The 26,726-nt window shown below is 37.3% G+C and overlaps 7 protein-coding genes across 8 annotated transcripts; 2 read left to right on the top strand and 5 right to left on the bottom strand.

Annotated features, from left to right (window-relative positions):
- Positions 1–1,357: 1,357 nt before the first annotated feature.
- LOC108842189 (peroxidase 43) lies at positions 1,358–3,485 on the bottom strand. Its single transcript, XM_018615027.2, has 4 exons — positions 3,238–3,485; positions 2,975–3,157; positions 2,719–2,881; positions 1,358–1,963 (listed from the first exon to the last, which is right to left on the bottom strand). Exons 1-4 carry the CDS (start codon positions 3,448–3,450, stop codon positions 1,542–1,544), a joined length of 981 nt encoding a protein of 326 aa, XP_018470529.1. The 5' UTR covers positions 3,451–3,485; the 3' UTR covers positions 1,358–1,541.
- Positions 3,486–3,624: 139 nt separating this feature from the next.
- On the bottom strand, positions 3,625–8,867 carry LOC108842187 (phosphatidylserine decarboxylase proenzyme 3). The gene is made up of 21 exons (XM_057003225.1): positions 8,529–8,867; positions 8,359–8,438; positions 8,248–8,272; positions 8,092–8,151; positions 7,919–7,987; positions 7,568–7,657; positions 7,432–7,482; positions 7,020–7,103; positions 6,742–6,833; positions 6,483–6,635; positions 6,301–6,385; positions 5,944–6,055; positions 5,702–5,802; positions 5,571–5,618; positions 5,143–5,289; positions 4,916–5,011; positions 4,743–4,817; positions 4,564–4,656; positions 4,294–4,380; positions 4,151–4,201; positions 3,625–3,947 (listed from the first exon to the last, which is right to left on the bottom strand). The coding sequence occupies exons 1-21, from the start codon at positions 8,712–8,714 to the stop codon at positions 3,822–3,824; spliced, it is 1,911 nt and encodes a 636-aa protein (XP_056859205.1). The 5' UTR covers positions 8,715–8,867; the 3' UTR covers positions 3,625–3,821.
- A 460-nt stretch (positions 8,868–9,327) lies between these two features.
- LOC108839497 (ABC transporter B family member 2) lies at positions 9,328–15,771 on the bottom strand. Of its 2 annotated transcripts, XM_057003223.1 has the most exons (12): positions 15,437–15,771; positions 15,135–15,189; positions 14,872–15,047; positions 13,455–13,655; positions 13,104–13,363; positions 12,477–13,017; positions 12,030–12,409; positions 11,420–11,820; positions 11,067–11,308; positions 10,321–10,981; positions 9,842–10,182; positions 9,328–9,775 (listed from the first exon to the last, which is right to left on the bottom strand). In XM_057003223.1, exons 1-12 carry the CDS (start codon positions 15,677–15,679, stop codon positions 9,572–9,574), a joined length of 3,705 nt encoding a protein of 1,234 aa, XP_056859203.1. In that variant the 5' UTR covers positions 15,680–15,771; the 3' UTR covers positions 9,328–9,571. The 2 variants fall into 2 exon arrangements, with proteins under 2 accessions (XP_056859203.1, XP_056859204.1); XM_057003224.1 differs by lacking the exon at positions 15,135–15,189 and having other exon boundaries at positions 15,437–15,567.
- A 1,395-nt stretch (positions 15,772–17,166) lies between these two features.
- LOC108853406 (V-type proton ATPase subunit G3) lies at positions 17,167–17,769 on the top strand. The gene is made up of 3 exons (XM_057002512.1): positions 17,167–17,325; positions 17,414–17,514; positions 17,583–17,769. Exons 1-3 carry the CDS (start codon positions 17,238–17,240, stop codon positions 17,718–17,720), a joined length of 327 nt encoding a protein of 108 aa, XP_056858492.1. The 5' UTR covers positions 17,167–17,237; the 3' UTR covers positions 17,721–17,769.
- Positions 17,770–19,403: 1,634 nt separating this feature from the next.
- On the top strand, positions 19,404–22,650 carry LOC108842185 (putative clathrin assembly protein At4g25940). Its single transcript, XM_057003221.1, has 14 exons — positions 19,404–19,609; positions 19,702–19,771; positions 19,859–19,956; positions 20,044–20,182; positions 20,267–20,394; positions 20,483–20,596; positions 20,674–20,790; positions 20,906–20,971; positions 21,047–21,127; positions 21,211–21,288; positions 21,371–21,574; positions 21,652–21,727; positions 21,826–21,965; positions 22,070–22,650. Exons 1-14 carry the CDS (start codon positions 19,520–19,522, stop codon positions 22,478–22,480), a joined length of 1,812 nt encoding a protein of 603 aa, XP_056859201.1. The 5' UTR covers positions 19,404–19,519; the 3' UTR covers positions 22,481–22,650.
- A 137-nt stretch (positions 22,651–22,787) lies between these two features.
- Positions 22,788–23,886, bottom strand: LOC108841405 (nifU-like protein 3, chloroplastic). The gene is made up of 4 exons (XM_057003222.1): positions 23,745–23,886; positions 23,537–23,657; positions 23,156–23,460; positions 22,788–23,050 (listed from the first exon to the last, which is right to left on the bottom strand). The coding sequence occupies exons 1-4, from the start codon at positions 23,844–23,846 to the stop codon at positions 22,859–22,861; spliced, it is 720 nt and encodes a 239-aa protein (XP_056859202.1). The 5' UTR covers positions 23,847–23,886; the 3' UTR covers positions 22,788–22,858.
- A 205-nt stretch (positions 23,887–24,091) lies between these two features.
- On the bottom strand, positions 24,092–26,365 carry LOC108843284 (putative glucose-6-phosphate 1-epimerase). Its single transcript, XM_018616446.2, has 8 exons — positions 26,045–26,365; positions 25,584–25,658; positions 25,398–25,454; positions 25,160–25,320; positions 24,859–24,993; positions 24,666–24,768; positions 24,501–24,600; positions 24,092–24,413 (listed from the first exon to the last, which is right to left on the bottom strand). Exons 1-8 carry the CDS (start codon positions 26,201–26,203, stop codon positions 24,253–24,255), a joined length of 951 nt encoding a protein of 316 aa, XP_018471948.1. The 5' UTR covers positions 26,204–26,365; the 3' UTR covers positions 24,092–24,252.
- Positions 26,366–26,726: the final 361 nt, after the last annotated feature.

Below are 26,726 nucleotides of genomic sequence, written 5' to 3'. Positions count from 1 at the left end.
ACCGAAGTGATGACCTTAGCGAGGTATAAACGCTATTGATGACCTTATCGAGGTATAAACACTCTGATGGCCTTATGGTGGGGTACGTATAAACACCATGAAGATGATTCGATGATTGTCCAATCTCATACGTGTCACCACGTATGAGCTTGCGGGAGGGTATTAGGAGATCTCGGGTGATTACGAGATCACCTCAAATATATTTGGATGTAACTATTAGGAAATATATCATTAATGTATAAGTTAGATTTCTTATTCTATTATGTAAAGAATTTGCTAGACAAGTTATGTAATTTGTATAAATAAACCTATTGGCTAAGTTAATAAGATGAGAGAAACTATTACACTACTTTGGTTTCCTCCAAACTTGACATGGTATCAGAGCCATAGATCCAAATCCTATGGATTATGGTTTTATTATTTTTTTCTTGCTTTTTACCTACTACTTATTTTACTTCGCGGCGAGTTTTGATTGTTTCAGTTATGTTATCTTCTTTGATTTATTTTCTTTTGGTTTTGCTAAAAAAAAAAAAAAAAGACGTTGTCTTATACTACAAAAGAGGACTGCGTTCGATTTGATTATTATTACTGCGGATTATGAGCAGGACCATGGATGGATTCGTTCATATTTCACTTGTGTAATATTCTTTTATCATGATCTTCATGTGGCTATTTATCAACTACAACTTCGATGTAGTCACGAAGATGACAACTCCAACGGGTATATACGGATCCAGTGGAGTGATTATTTGATGATGTTGCTGTGGACTTTGAGCATGGATCAGATGGGTTCGTTCAGTTCACATGGTGGCATAAGAAGATGAAGATACACAACTACTATAGTATTCTTCATTAAATCGATGACCGTGGCGAGGTATAAACGCTATTGATGACTGTGGCGAGGTATAAACGCTACTGATGGCCTTATGGTGGGGTATAAATACCATGAAGATGATTTGATGATTGTCCAATCTCATACGTGTTACCACGTATGAGCTTGCGGGAGGGTATTGGGAGATCTCGGGGATTACGAGATCGCCCCGAATATATTTAGATGTAACTATTAGGAAATATATCATTAATGTATAAATTAGATTTCCTATTCTATTATGTAAAGAACTTGCTAGACAAGTTATGTAATTTGTATAAATAAGTGTATTGGCTAAGTTAATAAGATGAGAGAAACTATTATACTACTTAGGTTTCCTCCAAACTTATCAGAAACAATAATGCTGCATGTGATTGACCTGAAGTCTAATTAACATCGTTCTATACATAGCATTTTAATGATTTACACGAACACTATATTTTTTGTTCAACAAGTATTATCATTCAAAATATTCTTCATCCTCTTTTAATACATATGCATTAACTAATACAATCTTGTACATACTTTTGAGTCGAAGATCAAAACATATATTCTTACAAATGAACCAGCTGTTTCTAAGCTCATTAACCGTAGAAGAAAATTAATATATAGATACCATAGTAGACATACTATATATATTACAATTTTTCTAAGACTTAACCACTTTCAAATCTTAATTGAAAGCCGAGCAAACCCGTCGAATCTCCCCATTAGAACCAGTCTTCACATTAATCTTCCCCATCTTCACTATTGCCTTGACGAAATCTGTTTCAAAAGAGGGGCCAAAGAGGGGATTTAGCAACCCAACATATGAATTGACGATCCGGCGGGTTACTACATCCTCGTAGAGACCTGCATCGGTCTGAAGCACGGCAAAACCATCCTTTATGTTATGTAGAATCTGCTTGTCGAATAGCCGCTCACTGAACCGGTCCATTGGTATCCGGGTGTTTATGTCACCGTTTTGTGGACACCGAGTGGTTAATTCCGGTAAAAATACTGGATTTATGGTTGGGTCGGGCTGCCCACCGGGTAAGAAACTGTAGAGACGTTTGGTCATGAAGAAGCAGGCTGTTGTCCCGATAGTGTGAGCAGCTGAGTATAACATAGAGAATCATTATCAAGTGTGAGAAGCTGAAGTAAACAAGTGTTGAATGGATATGATTATCCGTTGTAGATCTTTTGATTGCTTAATGCTAGCTAGAAGCATTTTTTTCTATCAGAATATTCTAATCTTCTACTTGAAATGCAAATAAAAAATTAAACTATCAAAGTGAACCGGATCAGGTTTAATACGCATGAGTCATGAGACCACCGGTGATCTTGAGTGTGATAGACTTCGTGCATGTTGTAGATCTATATTCGTCACACGTGCAAGTTGAAAATTTTAATGCTCCCATAACGTAACCATGAAATGCAGGCCTGTTTCGTGTGAATCTTAACATGTATGGACCATGCCAGATTTAGTGGGTAAGATGACAGAAAATCAAAAGTATAATTATTGAATCTAAAGTAAGCTTGTTAAAATACAAAATTCACTTTTTCCCTAACATACAAATGTCCATTTTTCTACAAATTAGCACACTAGTAAAAGTATTCTTTCTTCCACAAATTTATCACTCGAAATTTTTATAAAACCTTTCTTTTCCTGAAGAAAAAATTAGTGGCATATAGTTTGGAAAAATCCAGTAATTTAGTCACGTGACATCAAGACGAAGAAAGGAAGAAACATGCTAAACACATCACGGACTTCGGAAATGAAACTTAGACATCGTACCAAAAACCTCGAGTAATTCGAGACCACCAAACAAACATGAATGAGAGAGAAAACAGAAGAAGAAAATACATACCACTGAGAAGGACGAGTTCTTTAGCGTGGAGTCCCTTCTGCATGAACTTATCCTTAAGTATCTCAATGGAGTCACTCACATCCGGCATGTCCTTAGCCAACGACATGTTTGAAACCCGACCGTCTCTCCGCCCAGTTGGCACCTCATACGCCGGTCCATTCGCCTGTGTGATGACACAATGACACAATGACACAACGGAGAATAAACTAAAGAAAGATTTGGAAGGTTTTCATTTCTCTAAATCTGTTTTTATTACCAAAGATATTGCATCACGTGCAGCCAAGGCAACAATGTCTGCGCACGAGACAACACCAGGACATGCAGCTTCAACCTCGGCCTTGACGGCTTCTATTATCTCAAATCCTCTAACCCCTTCATGCCCGAATGCAAACTTCTCAGAGATTGCTCCGTTGTCCACTAGGATCGACCCGTCACATCCCTAAAAGCGTGTGTTAAAACTTCTGAAGATAAGCAGCGACAGAGGAAAGCACAGACAGTTAAAGAAAAGTTGCTTTGTACCTCAACAAAGCAATCGTGGAAATGGAGGCGTAGAAGTATGGCTGGGAGGTTAGGGTCGGAAAGAGAAGCTCCTGAGACAACTCTTTTAACGATTGACTCAGCTTGAGGGCATGTATCGGAGTAAAACCCGACTTTGAGATCAGCAACGGAGATGCCGAGGAAAACCGTGACAAGAGACAAAGCTAGACTAACCTTAGCTTTTGTCCACACCATTTGTGATTTTAGTGATTTCAGATCAACAGAGAGTGAGATTTACAAATGGATAGATAGAGAGAGAGACAGGTGAAAAAGAAAGAGAGATGCAGAGAAAGCCTCTTTATTAAGACAGTTATAGAGAAAAGACATGTGTCTAGCTCTATTTGCATGTAAAATTGTCACCTAGCAGAAAACAACGAAACAGAGCAAATATTAACAAGTACCAATGCCTGGACATACTGGTGTTTATATATACAGAGCAAAGTCATTGTGTATCAAACAAAAGATAATTTGAGTTTCTGAAGGAAGAAAAAAAAAAAAACTAAAACAAATCAAACCAAACCGAAGTACATCAACATCATTCGTAGTTTTGACTAGTTTGAGGCAGTTCAGGATTCAAGAGAACAGTTTTCCAGCTTTGGAAATGAAACACCTAGTTGCATTCCGACAGTAACTAAAGTCTCCAAGGACCTAGCGCTGTTAGCTAAGAGATCCTCGTCGATCTTAATCGAGTCCTACAATACGTGCCACATGAAAGATAAGGTTGATGCAGATGCAAAGAACCTCATATAAGGATAGTATTATGAACATGTATGGTATTTTGTCACAAGATTTTCAAATCAAGAAACTCAATAGGGGAAGCTTATACTTCAATTCTTTCTTCGGAAAGATTTTAAGCATATAGTAATTATCATAGTGGTGCAAGTTAGAAGCTTACCTTTTCAAAGACGCATATAACTGTGCTTCCACCAAATGAGAAGTAACCAAGCTGGAAAAATGTAGAATGTTAAATTAGTACTCGCTTGCATAAGAAGCTATTTCGTTTTTCAAAAAAAAAAAAGAAAAAAACAGAATTGTTACCTCGTCTCCTTTCTTTATATGGTCTCCCTCTTTTCTAACAAAGCTGATGCTACCAACCATTGTGGCTCCAATCGCAACAAATGCGACCTGTTACAGACAATATGCTGATGTTTAAGTTTCGTAATAAGACCAGATCTCATTATACAGCTTCGTGTATAAAATAGAGCATCAATAAGTTCATAGCAGCAGGTACAGTGACAGTTGAGAAAATAATTTGCTCCAGCACACAGAGAAGGAAGATGATGAGAGAGTTTATGGGAGATGCCAAACCTTTCCAAACTCTGCTGTTGATATCATAACGACGGTCCGTTTATTCTCAGTGAACACATTACAGTACTTGCTATTGACTGCAATCGGATTAACCTAAAAAGCAAGGAAACTCCAATAAGAAAAGGAAGAGAAAATTGGAAACTCTTCAACTTATAAAGAGAGATGGGTTAAGTACATACTGTATATAAGCTTCCAGGAACGTCGACAAACTTTTCAATGACGCCAGAAACAGGAGAATGAAAACGATGATAGTCCTGTAACAGAACAATAAATGCATAAAGAGAGGGAACAAAAACGACTATGATATTCTAGCTTTTGGTCGAAAGACATGAAACATGCAGTCTTGTCTCACCTGTGGAGCCAATCGGAATATCACTAAAGATCCATCAAGGAAAGCATCTGAATCCACATCCTTCCCAAGGAGGCCTTTAATTGAGAACTTACGACCCTACAAAATTGAAAAAGATTGAAAATTTTAGAATAAAGAAATTATCAGCTGATCTTAAGAGTTTGATCATTTTTACAGATGCGGAGCTTGTAAAAATTGTTATATTATTCCTACTATACAGGCCGGTTTACCTTGATCCAGAACCGCGTGCTATCATCCACCGATTGAAACGCCATTAATCGACAATCAGCAGCTGATACAGCAACATCATCCCGATCAATGCACGCAATTGGTCTTGCACCAGGCTTTAACTCCCGTATGAAGAATTCATTGAACGTCTGCAAGTTGAATAGACCATCTTTCAAATCCATGAAAGGTTCACAAGCTTATAGTTAACTAAATTATCAAAGAGGTGTCTTCCCTTCCTAGATAAAACCGGCATATGATTTAGCTTAAGATTTACCTCAAACTTACTTCTATATCGATACCTTAGCCACAAACTAATGGGTTTTCCTTAAAAAGTCATACCGTGAACAGTCTTTGGTTAGATCTCAAGTCCAACAACTAGCAACATATTTTATTTTAGTTATAATGATACCATGAGTTGCCTTTTGCATACCTTAAAATGGTCTAGAGGATACTTGACTTCAGACATGTTTATTTGATCCTGCAACAGACAAATGATTTTATTATCGATGTTCATGAAAAGTCACAAAATGTAACCAAACGGTTTAAAAGAGGATCTCATACCTTGAAAAACTCGAGAAAGCTGGGTATATTTTGGGCAGATTCAGCTGTGTTCATTTTCTTCCCCTGCTTCTCAGAAAGGTTCTGCAAAATCTCTTTTGCTCCTGCATCAAGGAGGTCGATCCAGAAACCAGAATAAAGGCAAGAATATGAAGCTTGTTGGCACATTTTAAGCGAGAACAAATATTTATCGCAAAGGTACTACTGCCAGGTGCATTATAGAGGTGAATGAACCAGATTTTTACCTTGGTCCATAAGCCCGAGTCCAATTTTTGACTGGTAAATAGCTCTCATCGACATAACAATCTTTGAATCAATCAACTCTTCGACGAGCCTCTTAGTCTTCCGATCAATCACCTAAAGCAAATACAGTACATATATGTATATTTTAGTGCATTTGCTGAGCATTATAAGATACTCATACGAAAACCACAAAAATGGCTAGGAGGAATTTTTTTCAAACAAATATCAGGCTTCCGCCAAGCCAGGATTTTCTGAAGTTAAAGAGTTTAAAGAACATAGGAAATCAGATAACTTCATAATCGGCCTCCATATTAGTTGTTTATCATGACACAAACAAAAGTGGTAGAAAGGGAAGTTACCACAATATGTGAAGCACTTGAACCAGTATTCAAACCAACATCATAAGTTGATAGATGAGTCCATTCACTTAGTTTGAACATCCACCTGATGGAATGTTAAAATTTTGAAGGCTCAGCATGCCAAGAATATATAAATGATTTTGAATGGCTGATTAAAACCATAAAAAGTGGAAAACTCTAACCCATATGAAGCCTGCCTATCAGTCAAGAACCCTCCGGTCATTTGATTACCAGTTCCTTCGTCAAAACAAAGAGTCATATGGATCATTGCGTTGAGCTTGTCAGACAGTTGAAGCGCCTCCCCGCAGACCGGACAATTATTTATAATTGGCTCTCTGCAAAAGATGAATGCAAAAGGATTAAGATTCGAGGATGTAATGGAAAACAATAATATGTATAAACAGAAGTTATCAACGTAGGCAATGCATAGAGTGTTATTACTGTTCTTGTTGAACGGCTAGAAGTGCAGCCAACTCATCAATCGTAACAACACCATCTCCATTAAGGTCAGCCGCTTTGAACAACTCCTCTTTCTGGTAAACAAGTGAAAAAGTCAAAAGAATGCCTTCAGAAAAATGCAGCACTCTAGCATTCTCTACTAGAAAATGCTAAAGGGTACAACTTTTGGTACTCGAAATTCAAAGGCTAACTGGCGCTACACACTTGGAAACGAACACATATGCACAAGCACGCACACCGGATAGAGGTGAAGGTCAAACCTTTTTAGAAGCCACAAGATTCCCAAAAGCGTTCATCAGATCAGAGAACTCTGAGAATGAGAGATGTCCATCTTCATTATAGTCCTGCGCTAAGATGAAGGACTCCATCAATTCATTATAAAGGCTGCAGGAGGTCATGATTTTCAGCAGAAAAAAAGAACTGCTAAGGAAGCAATTGAAAGGAAGATGGTAGCTCATAGGCTATTAATTGAAAAAAAAAAGCGTCGCATCAAAATAAAGATAAACAATAAAAACGAACAGAAGGGAGTTTGATTAAAGTATGCAGGATGTACCAGGTCTTTATCACCAATCATTAAAAATTTGAAGAAAACTAAAAATGTAGCAAAGAGGATAACATCAAAAAACTTCACAAGACCAGAATAGACAAAGTGGAAAATAAAGTAAAGCATACCACTATGGACAAAATTCGCTTCGCGAAACATTTCTCGGTTTCAACAGGATCCTGGGGAAGGTTAGCAACCAATATCAGAAACCCTTCCCACCGAATTTATTCAACCACCTGCTGTAAATTTGAACATACAGCATACCTCAACGGAACATGAAATGAACATGCTGCCAACAACATCGGACGAGGCCGGGTCTAGCAGGTCAAATGGCTTGCAAGTAGAGTCAGGTTCCTATATTGCATTGTATAAGACAGAAACGAAACAGTTCTGTCAACAAACAATATCGTCATATCATCGATTTATCAAATTCAAGGCATTGCAAAATCGAATCCATGAACAGTGACACATTCCTCCCCAACCAAATTACTTATAAATCAAGGGAAGCAGGCAGATACTCGAAGGAAAAGAGTATTAAAAATGAGAAAAAGGTGGAAGAACCTAAACAGCTTTCAAATGGAAAAAAAAAAAAAAAAAAGAAAACGAACTGCTGACCTGCACTACAAACTCAAGGAGATCGAGATCACAATAACCGATGATATTGTTCTTCGACATTCTATTGGTCTGCATCGAAGAAAACAAAGTCACATTCCGAACCAAACAATACTTCAAAAAAAAATGAAAATGGTAACTAAACTCCAAATCTGAGTATTAGCTTCACTTCACACCTCAAATACAGAGATCCTAGCTAGACTCGGTCCATTTTTCTCCAGGAGGAGCTTCTTCTCCTGTATACAGAACCAGACAAAAAAAAAACAGAAACGATCATTCACAACTCCTCAAAAGGAGCTTTTAAAAAAATCAGATGTTTGAACTTCTCTTACCGAATTCCAAATCGGCTTATCAGTACTGCAAAAAAAAAAAAAATGAGGAAAACGTTGACATTCTCAAAACTATAAAACGATTCGAAAAAGATTGGGAGGCAGAGGACTTACGAATCAGAGATTCCGGTACGGAATGTTTGTTCACCGAAGGAAACACAGGCCAGCCATTTGTCCTTGAACTTCATCTCCGCCTGCCAAAAAACGATTTACACACATGAATTGACTACCTATCGAATTACAACACAGTTGACGATGGTTACAAAAAAAGATCGAAACCGTACGCCGATGAGAGTGAGAAGAGCAATGCCGGCGAAATCATCTTGGCTCACGGATCTCTGACTGGCTAATCCGGAGACGCTTCCGGATCCAGGACGACGAAGACGGCGGCGGCTGCTGAAGTTCTGAAGCTTCTGCCGCATCTTTGATCGGCGCGACTCCTTAGTCTCCGTTGAGTTTCCGTTACCCATGGTTTTACGATGGATCGGAGGTGGAAGAAGAAGAAGAAGAGCGAAGCGCGTTTGGAAAGTTTCGTCGCCGGCTGTTCAAGTCACCGGAGTCTCTCTTTTATTTGCAAAATATCTGTCTCCCAGACCCAGTGGAGTAGTTGAATTATGTAAATACTTTTCGTTTTCCTTTTGAAAAAATAGTACTAATTATATTCGACCGTCTCTTTTGAGTTTTGCTACCATTATTTTATTCAAGTCAATGTTTATGAATTCTGTAAATACTTTATTTTAGCTTTTCATTTACATGTAAAATTATTAAAATAAGAAGTACAAATATCTTAGTACAAATAAAATAATTATATCATAGGTAATGCTTAACATTTTTTTAAAGAAGTATTAGTTACCCTAATTATAAGAGTAACTTCAAGTTGATGAAAATAGTTACTATATCAAATTTGACTTGACCTTTATTTGTGGACCTGCTGAGCTGGCAGTGATGGCTGCTTCGTTGTAACAGTTGTGTCATTCTGTAGGGGCAAGTACTCTGCAACAAACCTTTATTCCTTATCAAAATTGTCTTTTTGTTGATCTTTTTATTCTTATCCTTGGAGAATGTCGCGGTGGAACGTGTTGATGATAAAGAGAGAGTTTATAAGAAAAGCTGAGATGACTCCTTTTGAACAAATAAATAAAGAAAAAAACAAAATATTTCAAAATATTTCATTTGAAAAGAAATACATATTGCTGGTTTAGAATTTTTTTACTAATTTGTAAATCAAGATGATTAATATAATCACATCGGGTAAATATATAGGTATGATGATCAATATTTTCCACAATAACAAATTAAAAGTTTAAAACAATTATCTATATAGTATTTAAGGATGTTGTTGCTGCTGAAGGCTGATGAGTTTAAAATAAGGACCCGTCTTGTTCAGAACGAGCCTATGGTGGCTGCCTTGCTCTACGATCTTGCCTCCATGTAGCACACTTATCGTGTCCGCGTTCTGGATCGTCGATAACCGGTGAGCAACCACCACCGTTGTCCGGTTTGTCATTAACCGATCCAGTGCTTGTTGTACCTAAATATGAACCCATAAGTCTATGCGGATTAAACCCTAGAAAATCAAAGCTCTAAAGAAACTTACCACACGTTCGGATTCAATGTCCAAAGCGCTTGTGGCTTCGTCAAGGAGCAGAATCTCAGGATTCCTGAGGATGGCTCTAGCGATAGCGATCCTCTGTCTCTGACCGCCTGACATCTGAACGCCGCGTTCACCTACTTTGGTAGAGTAGCCTTGTGGCAGAGAGGTGATGAAGCTGTGAGCGTTTGCGAGAGTAGCTGCTTCGATGACTTCAGATTGAGTAGCTCCTTCGTTTCCGTACAAAATGTTCTCGTATATTGTGGTCGCGAAAAGTGCTGGTTCTTGTTGAACCAGACCAATGTGTTTCCTCAGTGCTTTCAAGTCTAGTTTCTTAATGTCTTTTCCTGCAATTGAAATTGAAAAAAAAAACAAAAACAGATTAATTAGCCAATTAACAGTTTCTTTTGAGGCAAGAAACCTTGGTTGTTTTAACTTGGCACGAAAGAAACGTTTGTCCTCAGGCTGCTAAGGCACACACTTACCCTCTATCATGACTTTTCCTGCGGTCGGGTCATAGAACCGGAGAATGAGTGAAATGACCGAACTTTTCCCGGAGCCACTCTGTCCGACGAGCGCCATGCTCTTTCCGGAACGAACTACCAGATCAAAGTCCTTAAAAATCACAACATCCGGTCTTGAAGGGTAGCTAAAGTGGACGCCTTTGAGCTCAATCGTGCCTTCCACATTACTCAGCTCCTCGCTTGTTTCTCCAACAATCCGAGTCTTCCGGTCCAAGATTTCGAACACAGACGCGACCATCTGGTTTCCTTTCAGCAGATCCGGAGCTAGAGCCAATGTCTCACCCATCGCTAAAGCCGTCACGATCAAAACCATGAACGTTTTCATCACCGATTTGAAATTCGATAGTCCTTTATCCATCAACGTTGACCCGTACCAGAGAGCGAGTCCATAGGAGGAGAAAATGAAGAACTGAGAGATGCCGTACAAAAGACCAGCTGTTTGTCCACGTCTGAAAGAACGTTTGGAGGGTTCTAATAGCTCTCTTGAATACAGTTCTAAGATCTTATCCTCGGCACAGAAGGCAGCGACGGTTCGGATGTTGCTAACAGACTCTCCGGCCAACATGTTGGCCTTTAAGTACGCTTTGCTCAAGTTCCCTCCATAGCCTTGCATGAAAAGTTTCTACAAAAACATACAAAATAGTAATAAAACCTTATTATAAATTGTCAAACACGTTAAGAAAGACGCAAAAAACGCTGTGTTTTACCTCGCTTATATGGCCACTTATAACCAATGGGTATGTGGCCACTACGACAAGAGTAAGACGCCAGTTGAGCATGAAGGAAATGACGAAAGATGTCACAACGAGACCTAAGTTCTGAAGTAGAATGGTTGACCTATCGACCACTATGGTTTTAAGCAAAGTGGCGTCACTCTCTAGCCGCGACGCCAACATCGAGCTCGTGTTGTCCACCTCATCAAACCACCCGATTTCATTCTTCAAGATCGCTTAAAAACCAAAAATAAAGTATATTAATTTCATGGCGAACAAAAAAAAGTATTAAATTCGTTTATTGAATTTAAAATGTGCAAAGAACTTCAAGATAGTTTTAGGCAAACCTGAGAACATCTTTTCACGGACACGGAGAGTGAGACGCTCGCCCATAGTACCAAAGCAGATATGCTCGATGGTGTAGACAATGAGAGTGATGGCTGAAGCGCAGCAGAAGAGGATGGCGACCTTCTTGACTTCTTTTTGGGTGTCCACCCAATCCTTCTCGTAGTATGAAACTAAGGAGTGTGAGACTCCAAGGGCGAAAAGAGGCATCTGAGATCCAGCAATAAAGGCACATATTGTGCCACAAAGTCCGTACATCCAGTCCGGTCGGATCATAGAATAAAGACGTCCAACTGTCACTTTAGTCTTTTTGGATGGCTCTGCGCCGTCCTGTCGAGTTACTGAGTCCCTATCTGAGCAGAAGCTCGTTCTTGTTCTTGATAGATCCCCTGAATACTTCATACTGCAAATGAGAAAATAATAGAGTCAGGACCTGGTCGTAGCTAGATGAGATATTGACATTTGAGAATTTTAAGTACATAAACTATATGCCACCAAATTGTTTAAATAAATTTATTAGAACTTTTACTAAATTCCACAATATGATATTCAGAATGAGGGTTCTAGAACTAGCTAGGTCTAATGAAACTATGGTGCTAAAGCAAATAGTACCTCTGTTGCCTGCTTAGCGTGCGAATCAAGGAAGGGTTACGCTGCAATGAGGCAGTTTCTTGGAGACGAAGGAGAGCAGAGTAGGCCCCGTCCGGATTAGATATGAGGTTCTCGTGGTTTCCAAACTCTACAATCTTCCCTTCATGAACAACCGCTATGATGTCTGCATTTCTTACCGTTGAGAGTCTGTGAGCCACAACCACGGTTGTTCTTCCAACCATCACTCTATCCAACGCTTCTTGAACACTCTTCTCTGACTCTGCATCTAGAGCACTTGTCGCCTCGTCGAGTAAAAGTATCGATGGATTCTTCACGATTGCTCTTGATATCGCAATCCTCTGTTTCTGTCCACCGGAAAGTTGAATTCCCCTCTCTCCAACCTAAGGTAAAAGTTGAATTTAGGGTTTATAGTTGTTTCTTGTGTTCCAAGGTTCCTATCTAACATACCTGGGTCTCAAACCCTTCAGGGAGGTTGTTGATAAACGAAATAGCTTCCGAGAGCTTTGCAGCACGGGCAAGCTCCTCATTCGTCGCGTCATCTTTACCGTACATAATGTTCTCACGAATCGTTGTAGCAAACAGAGCTGGTTCTTGATTAACCAAACCAATCTGTCCCCTTAACCACTTTATATCAAGATCTTTAATATCGTTTCCGTCTAGCCACACGGCTCCAGAGTTTGGCTCGTAGAACCGCTCTATCAAGGATATGACCGTGCTCTTCCCTGACCCGCTTCCTCCAACGAGTGCCACGATTTTCCCGGCAGCGATGGATAGGTTTAGCTTGTCGAAGATTAATACATCTGGGCGAGATGGGTAGCTAAAAGTCACGTTCTTGAATTGTATGTGTCCGTCTACTTTGCTGAGTCTACGGCCAGTTTTTGCGCTCGTTTTAGCCGCCGTGTCACGTTCAATCATCTTAAAAATTGGATATGCAGCAGCTTTGGCACGTACAAACGCGGAAATATCCGGCGCTGCTTGTCCAAGAGACCTACACGAACATGAAAACGTTGTGATACATAAAAGGAAACGTAGAGAGCAAGCAACCAAAGCAAGATAGGAAGATCATATACATACAGGCCAGCAATGACAACATTGAGCATTGTAGTGAATGATTTGCCACCATCTGCGATATCCTTGTGGACCACAACGCTTGTGAACCAGACGAGCAAAGCCCATGATAGAAACAAGACACAGTGTAAGGAACCAAGACCTAGTCCTTTGGTTAAACCAGCTTTTCTCCCGTACTTGAACGTGTTCTGGAGAGCTTCTCGGTATAGTTTCACCGCCCTTTCTTCACCCGTGAATGCTTGCACGGTCCTCACATTACCGATCACCTGAGTTTCGACAGAGAAACATGACATGAAGTACACACAAAACCTATGATTTCAATATATATGAACTTTACTTGTCAGAGAAGTAACTAACCTCTTCCGCAATTTCACCGGCCTTGATGTATGATTTTCGGACTCGGGCGATAAGTCCGATGGCCACGAACGCGTAGATGCCGCCAGCTAGAGCAATGAGAGGGACTATGGATAGAGTGACAAGACTTATTTGCCATACGCTCGAGAATCCGATTGCAAAACCGGCTATGAACCGGCTTATATAGTGCAAGAAATTCCCTACCTATAACAAAATTTACCGGTAATTAAGTTATTGAAAACCTATGACCGATTTGCTTGATCACATTTAACGTTTTGAGATCAAAGCGACTAGACTGTTAAGTGACTGGCTTAGCTGGAAAGAACCAAATATAGGTCACTCATAAAAACATAAATTAATTTGTATCAAACTCAACCGCCTTATAAATGCAAAATGCAATGCAGCTATAACCGAAGTAAAGACCATGCATTTATTATTTTTGCATCAAGGACCGAAAGCATATTACAAAAATGAAAAATAAAGGTACAGTATATGCTTTATTGGAATATCAGAAAATAAGAATATTAGTTTAAAAAAAAAACAAAAGAGATGCATGCAAAAGCATCTTTATTATTTATTGAACTAAGCCATGGACCATATGGTGATTCACATTAAAACTGACACAGAGTAGAGAACCCATGTGTACGAAATAGAAACAACCCATTTAAAATATTTACGGATGAACAGTTAAATGACCAACGTCTTAGAGCATTTCCATTGGTGAACCCCTTCTTGGATTCATCTTTTCAATTTTTAATTATTAATTTTTTTTTATTTTTCTTTTTGATTTTTCTTTCTTAAAAAAAAAAAAAAAAGTAGACCAATCGTGGGCCGCCACGACACGTGGGACCCACGCTACAGTGATGAACCTCAAGAGAGAGGAGTTCACCGGGAAGAACTTTGCAAGAGAGAGGTTCACAAGATTTGATTATTTTAATATTTTTTTTTCTTTGGAAAATGTGTGAACCTCTCTTAAGAGATCTCAATGGAGATGCTCTTAGTTAGCAGGCTTTACTAGGTAGTTGTAAAAAACATATAACCAGATGTGTGTATATAGAGAACAAATGTTAAATTTAAACAGTAAGCATTTATATAGCTAAATTATAATAAACATAACGTTAAATTAAACATTTCTATAGCTAAATTATAATAAAATAATGTTAAATTAAACATTTCTATAGCTAAATTATAATAATGTTATGTTAAATTAAATTATAATATACATAATCACAACTTTGTAATTTAAATATTTTTACATAGTCACTACCTAGTCTTATGTTAATTCGAATGCATTTAATAATTGATCTATTATGAATTTAATAATTGAACTTAAGCAAAATGTTGACAAAATACAAAAAAAACATAATTGTCAAGTTAATCAAATAGTTTGGAGCCGGCTGGATTCGGTGTAGAGAGGTACCTTCTCTGAGAGGGCGTCTTGGACGACGAGAATGTCGGAGGTGATGGCTGATATGACTTCTCCAGTTGAAGCTTCGGTATCAAATAAGCTTATGTCTTGACTTAACATTGACCGTAGATAAGCTCTCCTCATTTTTGCCGCCTGCCTCTCTCCCGTATGCATCCAACATGCAACCTCTGTTTCCATTTTTATATATCTTTATTTACTAAAAGTAAACTATATAATTCAGAAAGATTGCATGATTTTAATAAATGTTTATTCACCTAACCATGAAGAGAATAGTATAGCCACACTCAGATATACAAAATCCAACGAGTACTGCACCAAGTAAATACAAATTAAAGCTCATAAATCACAATTAAAAATTATAATACTCGCTAACACACTTTACACTTAATTAGGGTTTACTTATCTGGATTACATATTAATTCCAATCTGCTAAAAAGAACAGTTTTGTAGGTAAGGTAAAGTCCTAACCAGTTTCCGAGTAGTCAGCCGAAGAATCTATAGGCTTTAGTTACATATGAAGATTTAAAACTATATACTAAGAAAAATAAATAAAAACCTTGGCTACTTTGTGAGAGGCAAGGTGTGGATAGAGATAAGCTAGACCAATAATGTTGATGAGTTTGCCAAAGAATATGAAAAAGACCGGAACGGAGGCTCCGTGAATGCACGCGCCGATTGATCCTAGAGTCATCAGAACGCAATCGTAGAAATCAGCAAAGGAGAAGAGCTTAAGAAGTGACACCTTCGGTGTCGCCTTCTGCTTCTCCTTCGTGGTCGCCGGATCACTGGACGCCTCCATGTTCACCGGAAAGAGTGTGTTTAGTTGTTGGAGAGGAAAACTGATGAAAAAGAAGATAAAATAAATAGAGAGAGAAGTTAAGAGGTGAAGTAGTTAGAGAGCAAGAATATGAGAGAGAGAAGACATTAAATGAAAGCAGACATATAAGACCAAGTTTATCGGTTTCAGCGTGAATTGTTAGGTGTGAAGCTGTGTGTGTGACCCTTATTAATAACTGTCTAATTAAGTTTGATCTCTCGCTTTATTTTAATTGTTTATAATCTTTTGATTAATTATATTGGCAATTAGTATTACTAATTTTGTTCACGGCAAAGCTAAAGAATCAGAAGGGTTAATAATGGTGTACGAGTATGCGTTAGTTGTGCTAATGACCGGTGAACTTATGATGTGGTGGGGTCTAGTATTCGATTTTAACATGTTCTTTTGGCTGCTTTGGGTGTGCATAGTGAAGTGACCAAGTCTTAGGGTTCTCGACGCAGTTGTTATACGTATCACGTATGATATGACGTCTTACATGTTCTCTTGATTCTACTTTTTCACATTTATAAGCTTGCTTTTCCCTCTTAGTTAGGTCAAATGGTCGAAATTTGTGTTTGGTAACTTTTTAAATAAAAACATGTTATTATCTTTTTTTAGAACATGTTATTAATCTTAATAAGGTCCTAACCAGTAACATATCTAGAAACTAGAATCCGACTATATATAAATTTTTCAAGAAATTTTATGTTCAAGAACAGCTAATACAACAAACTAAAAGGAGACAAGAACATCAAAGTATGGCCTCCGAACAGCAACCCGACATAAGTATAACTGAGAACAACCACACCCTATGTTATGTATTAATCACCATCATATATTGTAAAATTTTCAAGATATTTACATGATCATTATAAACAGAAAAACAAAGAACTCAAATCTCCTCTATTTTAAGACCTTATATATATTCCAACTCCAACGACTTGTTTCTGTTGACATATTTATAACATGGATGTGACGATTTTATTTGTTTATTTATTAAATGCTAACCATAATGCATGTGTGAGAATCATTTTGGGCTAATTATTGCATTTATTTCAGTGAAAATGACTTAATTGAACTGCTTACTAAATGTCTAACTTTAATTAATTTTGTAGCTAATTTTGTAAGCCGGTTATTTGACACATTAAGAGTTTGGGATTAGTGACTATGCATACATCATACATGCAGATTACTGAGATTAGCCAGTGGCAACCCTAGAGAATATGCCTTTTGTTCATAATCCCATGTTGTTTCATATTAGCCAGTGATATGTACATGCAGACACAGAGGATATGTTTTATGTTCACAATCATTTTAAGTGTTAAAACCACACCGATCCGATGCTCACGCAATGTTATCTAAACACTTTTTAATTAAAAATAACGAGTCAAAATAACTCCATGGACCAAGGAGATAAAAGCTCTTCGTCTAATTAAAACCATAACCAAAGACGCTTATATCAACAATTTTCATCTCTGTCATCAATTTTTGTAAAAGAACAACATACACGTCTTGATTATCTTTGAGGAGAACACAAGCCATGGATTCTTTAAGAGGGCAAGGTGGGATTCAGATGCTTTTAACTGCTGAGCAAGAAGCCGGCCGGATCGTTTCAGCTGCTAGGACCGGTATTTTCTTTCTCTTTTACGGCTTATTGGCTCAATTACTAACACTTTCGTTTTGAATCTTTTTTTTGATTAATGAATCGATGATCAGCAAAACTTGCAAGAATGAAGCAAGCAAAAGACGAGGCTGAGAAGGAGATGGAAGAGTATCGGTCCCGTCTAGAAGAAGAGTATCAGACACAAATTTCTGGGGTAATCAGCACCAAAACAAAACTAGATACTCAGACATATGTGTACTCATTCTTTACATTTTGTTTCAGACGGAACAAGAAGCAGCTGCAAAACGTTTAGAAGAAGAGACAGATGGCAGGATTCAGAACCTTAAGGAATCTAGTTCAAAGGTCTCAAAGGAGATTGTGAAGATGCTCATCAAGTATGTTACCACTACTGGAGCATGATGCTCAATGTATACACTCAACCCCCGTTGAAAGTAGTGGCTCGAATAAAAAATAAGGAGATTCTGTTTTATTATTCACAATGTCTGATGAAAAAAGTTATTTTGTTCAACCGTCTAATAATATTTATCTTAACAACAACAAAATTAGTGGTTCTAAAGATATAACCATGATTTTAAAGAAAAAATGTGGATTTCAACCAGATAAAATGGGAGTTTAGAATAAAACATACAATGATATATGTGTGACCTAGTAAGAATAGTAAGGATTGAATCGAGATGCAGTGAGTGCCAATGTACTAACAAATATGACTCAAGAACAATCAATACGGATTGAATTGAGATGCAATGATAAAACTTAGCCTTCCATGACAAAAACTATATTATTATTTTCCTCGTCACCAGTATGGTAACATATAGATGCACAAAAAAATATTTGTATCACCTATCTTAGAAAAATACACAAACAAGTGGATTGCGTTGACGCTTTTAATTTTTTTGAAAAAAGTGGATTTCATTTTGACATTACAAACAAATACAGTATAGGATAAATGAGTAAATAATTCCATATATAAATTATACAAAATATTTTTAGTAACTGGCATCCGATTATAGGAATATACGAATATTTCTTAAAGCTTAAAATAAAACTAGATTAGGACCCGACCTAAAGGGCGAAAATTGATTTGTCAAATTTCAATTAACAATATATGGTATATATAATATGTGTATATAATATTATATATATTTTGTGTAACATTTATATATATATATATATAATATTTTATTAAATATATATAGAATTAATAGTGTTTATAATTTGTGTTGTACTTGTTATTAGTTTGTATTTAATCTTCTCTTCATTTTTAGTATAATAATTTGCCTTGTCACACCTTTTACCTTTTAACTTATATATATAGTTATGTCTTTTTCAAAAAAAAAAAACTTATACACATAGTCTCGTAAAATGTAATATATAAAAAACATATTTAAAAATCTATTGACCATATGCCACCATTATTTGGTTGTTTGAACAAAAAAAATCATGTTCTTGCATAACTGTGTATGTTGTGATATGATGTAGAGGTGAAGAGTAAATATATGGAAGTAAAGTTAGTGATACGAACATGAGCCTATGTTGGTCTATGCCACAATTATTTGGTTTTTGGAAGATCAATGAGCATAAGCATACACGGTCTTTGTATGCTTACATTGTAAATGAGTCGGATATTTTTTCTCTTATGTCTGGAATGATATGGAACTCGTTGATTTAAGAGTGGTTCAGTTTTATATGATCTAGTTATATTAAGAGATTAACCAAAAATATTATAAAAGTGTTACTGGTTAGGTTTAACTAATATATGTTGGTTAAAATTTGGTTTAATTTAAGTTGGTAGGTTGCATTGTATAGGAGGCATAATATATTATAGCAACAACTATGAAAGAGTCCAAAAATTTAAATGAGAACTTCAAATAGTAGATAATCCTATTAGATATTGATCTGCTAGATGAGATACTACTATTTTGATACACTATTAAATTAAAAATGAACAAAAATCACCAGATCATCAATATTCCGTTGCGAACGTCATGGTGGGGTAAGAGAGAGAAGAGAGGAGCTTGTGGAAAAGTCTGTTATGGTGTTCTGTTTTGTTCTGTTTTTTTAAAAAACATACATTGTGTTCTGTTTGTTACAACTTACAAGGCGACTAAAAGAAGTATACCAAACTCGGTCTTCTTCTTCTTCTTCCTCAATCCCGTCTGAATAATCAAAGCGATTTTTCAGACACAGATCATCGCTCCATGTCAACTTTTCACAGCTTCCGAAAAGCCGTCGGAGCCCTTAAAGATTCCACAACAGTCAGCATCGCAAAGGTCAACAGCGAATTTAAGGTCAGATTACATTTTTTTGTGTGTCTCCTCTTCTTGAAAACGTTCTCTTAAAATGATACCTATGAATTGATTTGAAAATAAATGGCAAACAGGATTTGGATGTTGCCATCGTCAAAGCCACAAATCACGTTGAATCTGCTCCCAAAGAACGCCATATTCGCAGTACAGTTTCATTCTTATACACACATACCCATGGATTAACGAGTTTCTGATTCGATAAGAGTTTTCTGTTTTTGTAATCTTCTACAGAAATATTCTCTGCAACATCTGCGGTAAGACCACGAGCAGATGTTGCTTTCTGCATTCACGCACTAGCCAAGAGATTATCTAGAACTCACAATTGGGTTGTGAGTCACTTAAACACACACACACTTTCTTCAATTTCATGAACTCTCTCTTTGGACTCTGCCCTAAATTGTTTTCTAAACACGTAGGTGGCTATTAAGGTTTTAATAGTCATTCACAGAACACTAAGAGAAGGTGACCCAACATTCAGAGATGAGCTTCTCAATTATTCACACAGAGGACATATACTTCGTATATCTAACTTCAAAGACGATACAAGTCCTCTAGGTAGACTGATAATAATGAATTTTTGGTATGTTAATGAAACATTGCTTAAAATACATTTTCTTGATCATTTGCATGGTTTTGAAGCTTGGGATTGCTCTGCATGGATTAGAACATACGCGCTTTTCCTAGAAGAGCGGCTTGAATGCTACCGTGTTTTGAAGTATGATATAGAAGCAGAACGTTTACCAAAAGGTTCAGGTGCATCTTCAAAGGTTTGTTCTGGAGCTTCTCATCATTTAGAACCAACAAAAAAAAGAATTAAAACTAATATGTTTTTATCACAACAAATATATTGTTCAGAACGTGGATTTCAATGCTTCTCAAACGTATAGAACAAGAATGCTATCTAATGAAGAACTGCTTGAGCAGTTGCCTGCTTTGCAGCAGCTTCTTTTCAGACTTACCGGTTGTAAGGTAAAGTTATTTATCAACTTTTTTTTTATTTTTATTCGACAACGAATGGTTTTCTTAATATGTTTTCAGTTTTGCAGCCTGAAGGAGCAGGCTACAGCAATTACCTAATCCAATACGCTCTTGCATTGGTGCTTAAAGAAAGCTTCAAAATATACTGTGCTATTAATGATGGAATCATTAATCTTGTAGACTTGGTTTGCAGAAATCTCCTTTCTCTAGTTTAGTATCAGTTTGCTTTGTATTGGATGTTACTAAAGTATGTATATGTATCTGCTCTCTCTCTCTCTCTCTCTCTCTCTCTCTATGTAGTTCTTTGAGATGTCAAGACATGATGCAGTTAAAGCTCTGAATATATACAAACGAGCTGGCCAACAGGTTAAGAGTTTAAAAGCTAGACTTAGTATCAATCATCATTAAGCTTGACTGTTATAATGTTTTTTCGCTTCACAGGCTGAAAACCTGGCTGATTTTTATGAGTACTGCAAAAGTCTAGAGCTAGCAAGGAACTTTCAGTTCCCAACACTGAGACAGGTTCACTCTAAAAAACCTTTTTTATCTGTTTATGATATGAGATTGATCAGCTCATAAGACCTAATATCTAAAACTTGTTTCAGCCTCCTCCGTCTTTCCTTGCAACAATGGAAGAATACATCAGAGAAGCGCCTCAAAGTGGTTCTGTACAGAAAAAGCTGGTACAGAGTTTTATCTCACGGCATATTTGGTTAAAGTCTATTAGCAAGTTTATTTATGGTTGGCATTTTGGTTTTCTAACAGGAGTATCAGGAAAAAGAGGAGGAAGAAGATGAAGAAGAAGAAGAAGAAGAACAGTCTGCTCAGCCTGAAGAACCTGCAGAAACAGAAAATCAATATCAAAATACTGAAGGAGACCAGCCACTTATTGAAGAAGAGGAAGAGGAGACAGAACAAATAGAAGAAGATACTAAACCTTCTTTCTTGATAGACACGGATGACTTGCTGGTGAATCTTATTTCTACACAGCATCTAATGTATTGACATCTCTCAGACCCCCTTGACCCTTTTTTTCTCCTTCACAGGGCCTAAGTGAGATAAACCCGAAAGCCGCAGAGATAGAAGACCGCAATGCATTGGCTCTGGCAATATATCCACCAGGTAGCCAGAACAACCGCTAATATATCTTTGGTGTAAACATTGTTAAACAATATTGGAGGAAGAAACCAAGATGCTAAACTTGTTATTGGTCTGTACAGGTCATGAAGTTCCAGGTCCATCCAATAGTTTAAGCTTAATAGAAACCGGTGGATCCGGTTGGGAGCTAGCACTGGTCACTCCTCAAAACAACAACAACAACAACAACAACATTCACCGCTCAGCGCCTGACACCAAATTTGTAATGAAGTCCAACACCATTTATCTAAATTTGATACTCTCTAGCTACTTTTGGTGTCAAAACTCACATGTTTTATTTTGGTTCTCTCTTGTTGTATTTTATAGGCAGGAGGATTCGACAAGCTATTGCTTGATAGTCTTTACGAAGATGATTCAGCGAGGAGACAGATACAACTAACCAATGCTGGATATGGACATGGTGGTATAGAGTCAGCAGAAGCAGCACCACAAAACCCATTCATGATGCAACAAGATCCTTTTGCAATGTCAAACAACGTTGCTCCTCCCACTAACGTTCAAATGGCAATGCAGCAACAACAGCAACAACAGATGATGATGATGCATCAAAGTCCCTATAATTACTCTAATCCTCATGACTATAATCATCATCAGTTCTCAGCTGCTGGTCCTTCTCCTTCTAATCCTTTTGGAGACAATTTCCTTGCCCTCCCACCTCCACCAGGCTCATCTGGCCAGCAGCAGCAGCAAAACATCCATCATCATATGCTCCTCTAGAGTGATAAATAAGAGCTTATTCACTCTCTCATGCATGGTTTTGAGCGTGTTTTCGTTTGAATATTTATTCAGGGTGCTATTCTTTCATTCTTACTAGATACCTAACTTCACTGGTGATTTCTTAATTTGATTATATAAAACCCTCAAATGGTCAAGAAGTGGATTAAACTCGGTTACTTCTACAAAACGTAACCTGAATGAACCAAAATCACAAGTAGTAAGAGAGTGGAGGAGGCTAGTAAGGGAACTTAGTTAGACCTTAATGAAATTATTTCTTATGTGTGGATGTTAGTTTTGAAAATGTATATCGAATCGAAAATAAGCCCTTGTAGAAGATGTATAATAGTACAAGTTACATACAAAAAAGGTCAATGAGTGTCACTCTAGAAGCTGGACCGCACCTATCGAAGGAATGTTTTCTCTCAGTTTCTGAGTCAACGCGACACGAACCGTCATGACTCCAGCAGCTGGTCCAGTGAGCCGAATCTTAACTATATAACCATCGATCTGAACCAGCTCAAGCCCTCCACCTCCTGTCCCTGATAGGTAAGGCCGTAGCTCAGACAGAACCTGAACAAAAAAAAATCATATAAGTTACAAATCCAAGGGGCGAAATTGAAAAATAACAAAATTTCAATTTCACCCCAAAACTTTTATTTTAGTTTTAAATTAAACCTTTTCGATGTTTTCTTCATTCAGATCCAACCCTCCAGTCTCTGCTTCGAGAAACTGCTCGACGGACATGATCTCCGGAATCTTGTCTCGGAGACGGCTCTCGATTCCCATCTTTAACGTCATCGAAGAGCTAGGACACGAACCGCAAGCTCCTTGTAGCTTAAGAACCACCACGAGTCCGTCTATCTCGTGCAGCGCCACGTTTCCTCCGTCCGCCATCAGCGCCGGTCGTACCTCGTCGAGCACTCTCTCCACGTTCTCTTCCGTCAACGGCATCACGCAGCTCGGAGACACAACGTGACCTCCTATACGACAAGAACCTAATCACAATTTAAAACGTTCTAAGAGATTTTGGTGATCAAATACGAGTTCTTTTTTTACCTGCACGTTTTGGCAAAGGTTGTCGAGTTTGGCGAGCACAAGAAAGTTGTATTCTTTGGAATTGGCCCCTGAGGAATGTGCTGCTTTTTGATGAGACCCCGTAACTATCTGAAACTGCGTTCTAACACAACGCGAAGGGAGAAGATGATGAAACAAAAAAAAAAAACAGTTACTTTCTGGTGTTACACGATGAAGGTGAAAACAATACCTTAGAATTGAGAAGCGAGGAGCGATAATGAGAGCTCTTCTCAGACGAGGAGAGTGAGAGGTTCGTCATCGTAATCCGGGTTTGACCCGAAACCGAACCCATTTCAAATCCTACGATCGAGAAGATTTCAAGAAGTTAAAGAAACCCTTCTCGAATCTCTCGGCTTGATAATCTGGGGGGAGTGAACAGACTGTGAAAACAAAAAAAAAGACTCAACTTTTTCATTGGTGGATGAAGAGATGATGATACGTCTGATTTCATTTTTTTTGTGGCCAATATTATTTTCACTTTAATAATTAATTAATTCCACAAACATCATAATTTTTTTTTGTCCCTTTAAAACACTTACTTTTTTTCTCTTAGAGTTTATTACAGGATTCTGAAATTTACAAAAAATGTCTGGTTTGGATCCTGACATAATAAGTATACTTTTTTATATACTTTTTTTTTAGTATGAGGGGAAATATGAATACATGACTTTCTTTATATCAAGCTTTCTACTGGATCATCAACTCGAAGGAACCACACTCATTTGAAGTATTCCTTTCCACTCTTGTCCTGGATTCACTATGATCGGTTTCTCTACCGCTGCACTTTCCACCGTTACAAAACGCCTGTAGTCTTCAGTTCCCAAGTCCTCCACTTTCTTCTCCCATGGGTTCCACACCACTGCATAATTAGTTACATTCCATCATTACTACTATAAAACATACACAATCACGTATACAAGATCTTTAAGTTTTTTTTTTTTCTAACCAGCATCAACTTGTCCCTCCTTGTGTACAACAATTGTCTTTTGTTTCTTCTTGTCCACGATTCTGATGTCATTTGGAGTGCTTAGGTATATCCTGTCAAACTATTTTCGAGAGAGTTATTTTTTTTTCTACGTTGACTAGTAATGAAATATGAAACAAATATTACCTGAGATTTAAAAGTTATAGACTTGTCATGATCAGTGAAACGTGTTCTCTTCTTTAGTTGGTCAAGATAATCCAAGTTCTGCAATCCGTCCACCTGGATTTCACTGAACGCAAGAAGAAGCTCATGTAATATAACTCCATATAGTATAGTATATATACTATGACCAGCAGAACCAAAAACAAGAATTGTTTACCTGATATCGGAAACAGAGAAATAGGGGTGAAGAGCCATTGTGAAGTTAAACGGCTTTACATCAGTATTCTTAACACGAGATGTCAAAACCAAATCTCCTTCAGGTCCCAAATGTACTCTTAGTCTATACTCAAACCTGAAATGGATACAGAGATCATAAGGATATTATTTTCCGTGAGATATTAACTATACAAAAGAAGATATGATTGACATTTAATGTAATGTACATGGATATAGCCAAATATGTATGTTGAACATGTTGTAAGAAAATGAAAGTAAAATAGAGGTTTCGAGAAACTAACTTATGAGGCCAGATCTTCAAATCATCTTGGGATGGCCTTAGAATTAGATCAACCCAAGCTTTATAGTAAGAGTTTGATGGCAACTGAGGTGGATTAGTGTCGATTTCCCAGAACCTTTGTCTGACAAACCCATGTGAGGGAAGTGGACCAGTGTTAGCGTACTGCATTTACAGAAAAAAAACATTTCATTAACAAACAAAAAGGTGTTTAAAAATAAAGAAAAACTGAAAGCACATACTTGCGGAAACAATATTGGAATTCCTCCACGAATTGGTGTTGGAGGATTGAATATAGCCTGCGCAATACATATAACACATGATTTTATAGTTATCTTGATTTTTGGAGATCATACTAATAGGCCACTAACCACTTATGCATCTACATGCCCATTGAAGTAAAGATTGATGGACTGAAAACGAAGTACCTTGCTACTCATAACAAGTAACTCCTCTCCTTTTTCATTCTTCCAAGAAGCTACTTGACCTCCATACATATATACCTGAAATTATTTTCACTAAGTAAATGAATGATAATCTGCACCGAACAGTTCGGACCTTGAAATCTAGATAGCATTAATCACTAATTAATTTATAGTGAGACCCTACTGAAAACATTACTTGAGGCCTAAGTTTTGGATATCCATCCCTTAGGATAATATATTGAAATTCATTATTTGCCTCTTAAAATGTTTTAACATTTTATATGGTTCTGCAAATTTATCCAGTCACACATATAGGGGAATGTCATTCCTTTTTCAATCTACACATTTCCTCTCATTTTGTAACAAGTTTATTCACTTTTCATATGTTTCTCTCATTTTGCAACTTCAATTTTTTTTTCTTACGATTAAGCAGCATCTATCTTTGTTAAAACCCAAACAAATACCTCAAAAGATCTGCCATGATCGTCACGGACGATGATCTTCTCAAGACCATTGATGCCCTTAGTCCGCTCAAAGGGACGCTGCTCGGTGGCCATGGCGACTACTGCAACGAGAGTAGCCCATAAGAAGATTAAATATCCGAGGTTTCCTTTATTCCCCATATTTATTTATTCTCTCCTTCAATGTAGCTCACGAAGAAGATACCTTGTCCAAATTCTCTTATCTTTTTTCGTTCCATATATACACCAAAGAAACAGAAGGTGAAAATAGTACGATGCCTAAATACAGAAAGAAAGTCGTACAGTTCCAATCATTTAATTTAAGAAAAGACTATTTATGTTGACCAAAAGTTTTGTAGGAAAGGAGATCCTTATGTTGACCATATAAAGAAAAGTTTGATTTTATCCCATCTTGCTCAAAAACAACGATAATAACGCCACATCTGCTCTTGTTCGTCGCCTTACGATTCATACACATATTGCTATACTAAACACGTTACAAATCTCAATGCAACACTTCTTCTATTATTAGTTTTCAAAAAAAAAAAAAAACTTCTATTATTCCTTTGAACCTATCTTCTCAACATTTTCTTTCCATCTCTTTTCATTTCTTTTTCTGTTTTTTTAACAATATTTTATTATCTTTAGTTGAAAACTGAAATATTTTGTATTAATCAACAACGGT

Source organism: Raphanus sativus, chromosome 2 (assembly GCF_000801105.2).
Source record: "Raphanus sativus cultivar WK10039 chromosome 2, ASM80110v3, whole genome shotgun sequence".
Taxonomy (NCBI): domain Eukaryota; kingdom Viridiplantae; phylum Streptophyta; class Magnoliopsida; order Brassicales; family Brassicaceae; genus Raphanus; species Raphanus sativus.
This window is presented reverse-complemented; position numbering and strand designations above follow the sequence as displayed.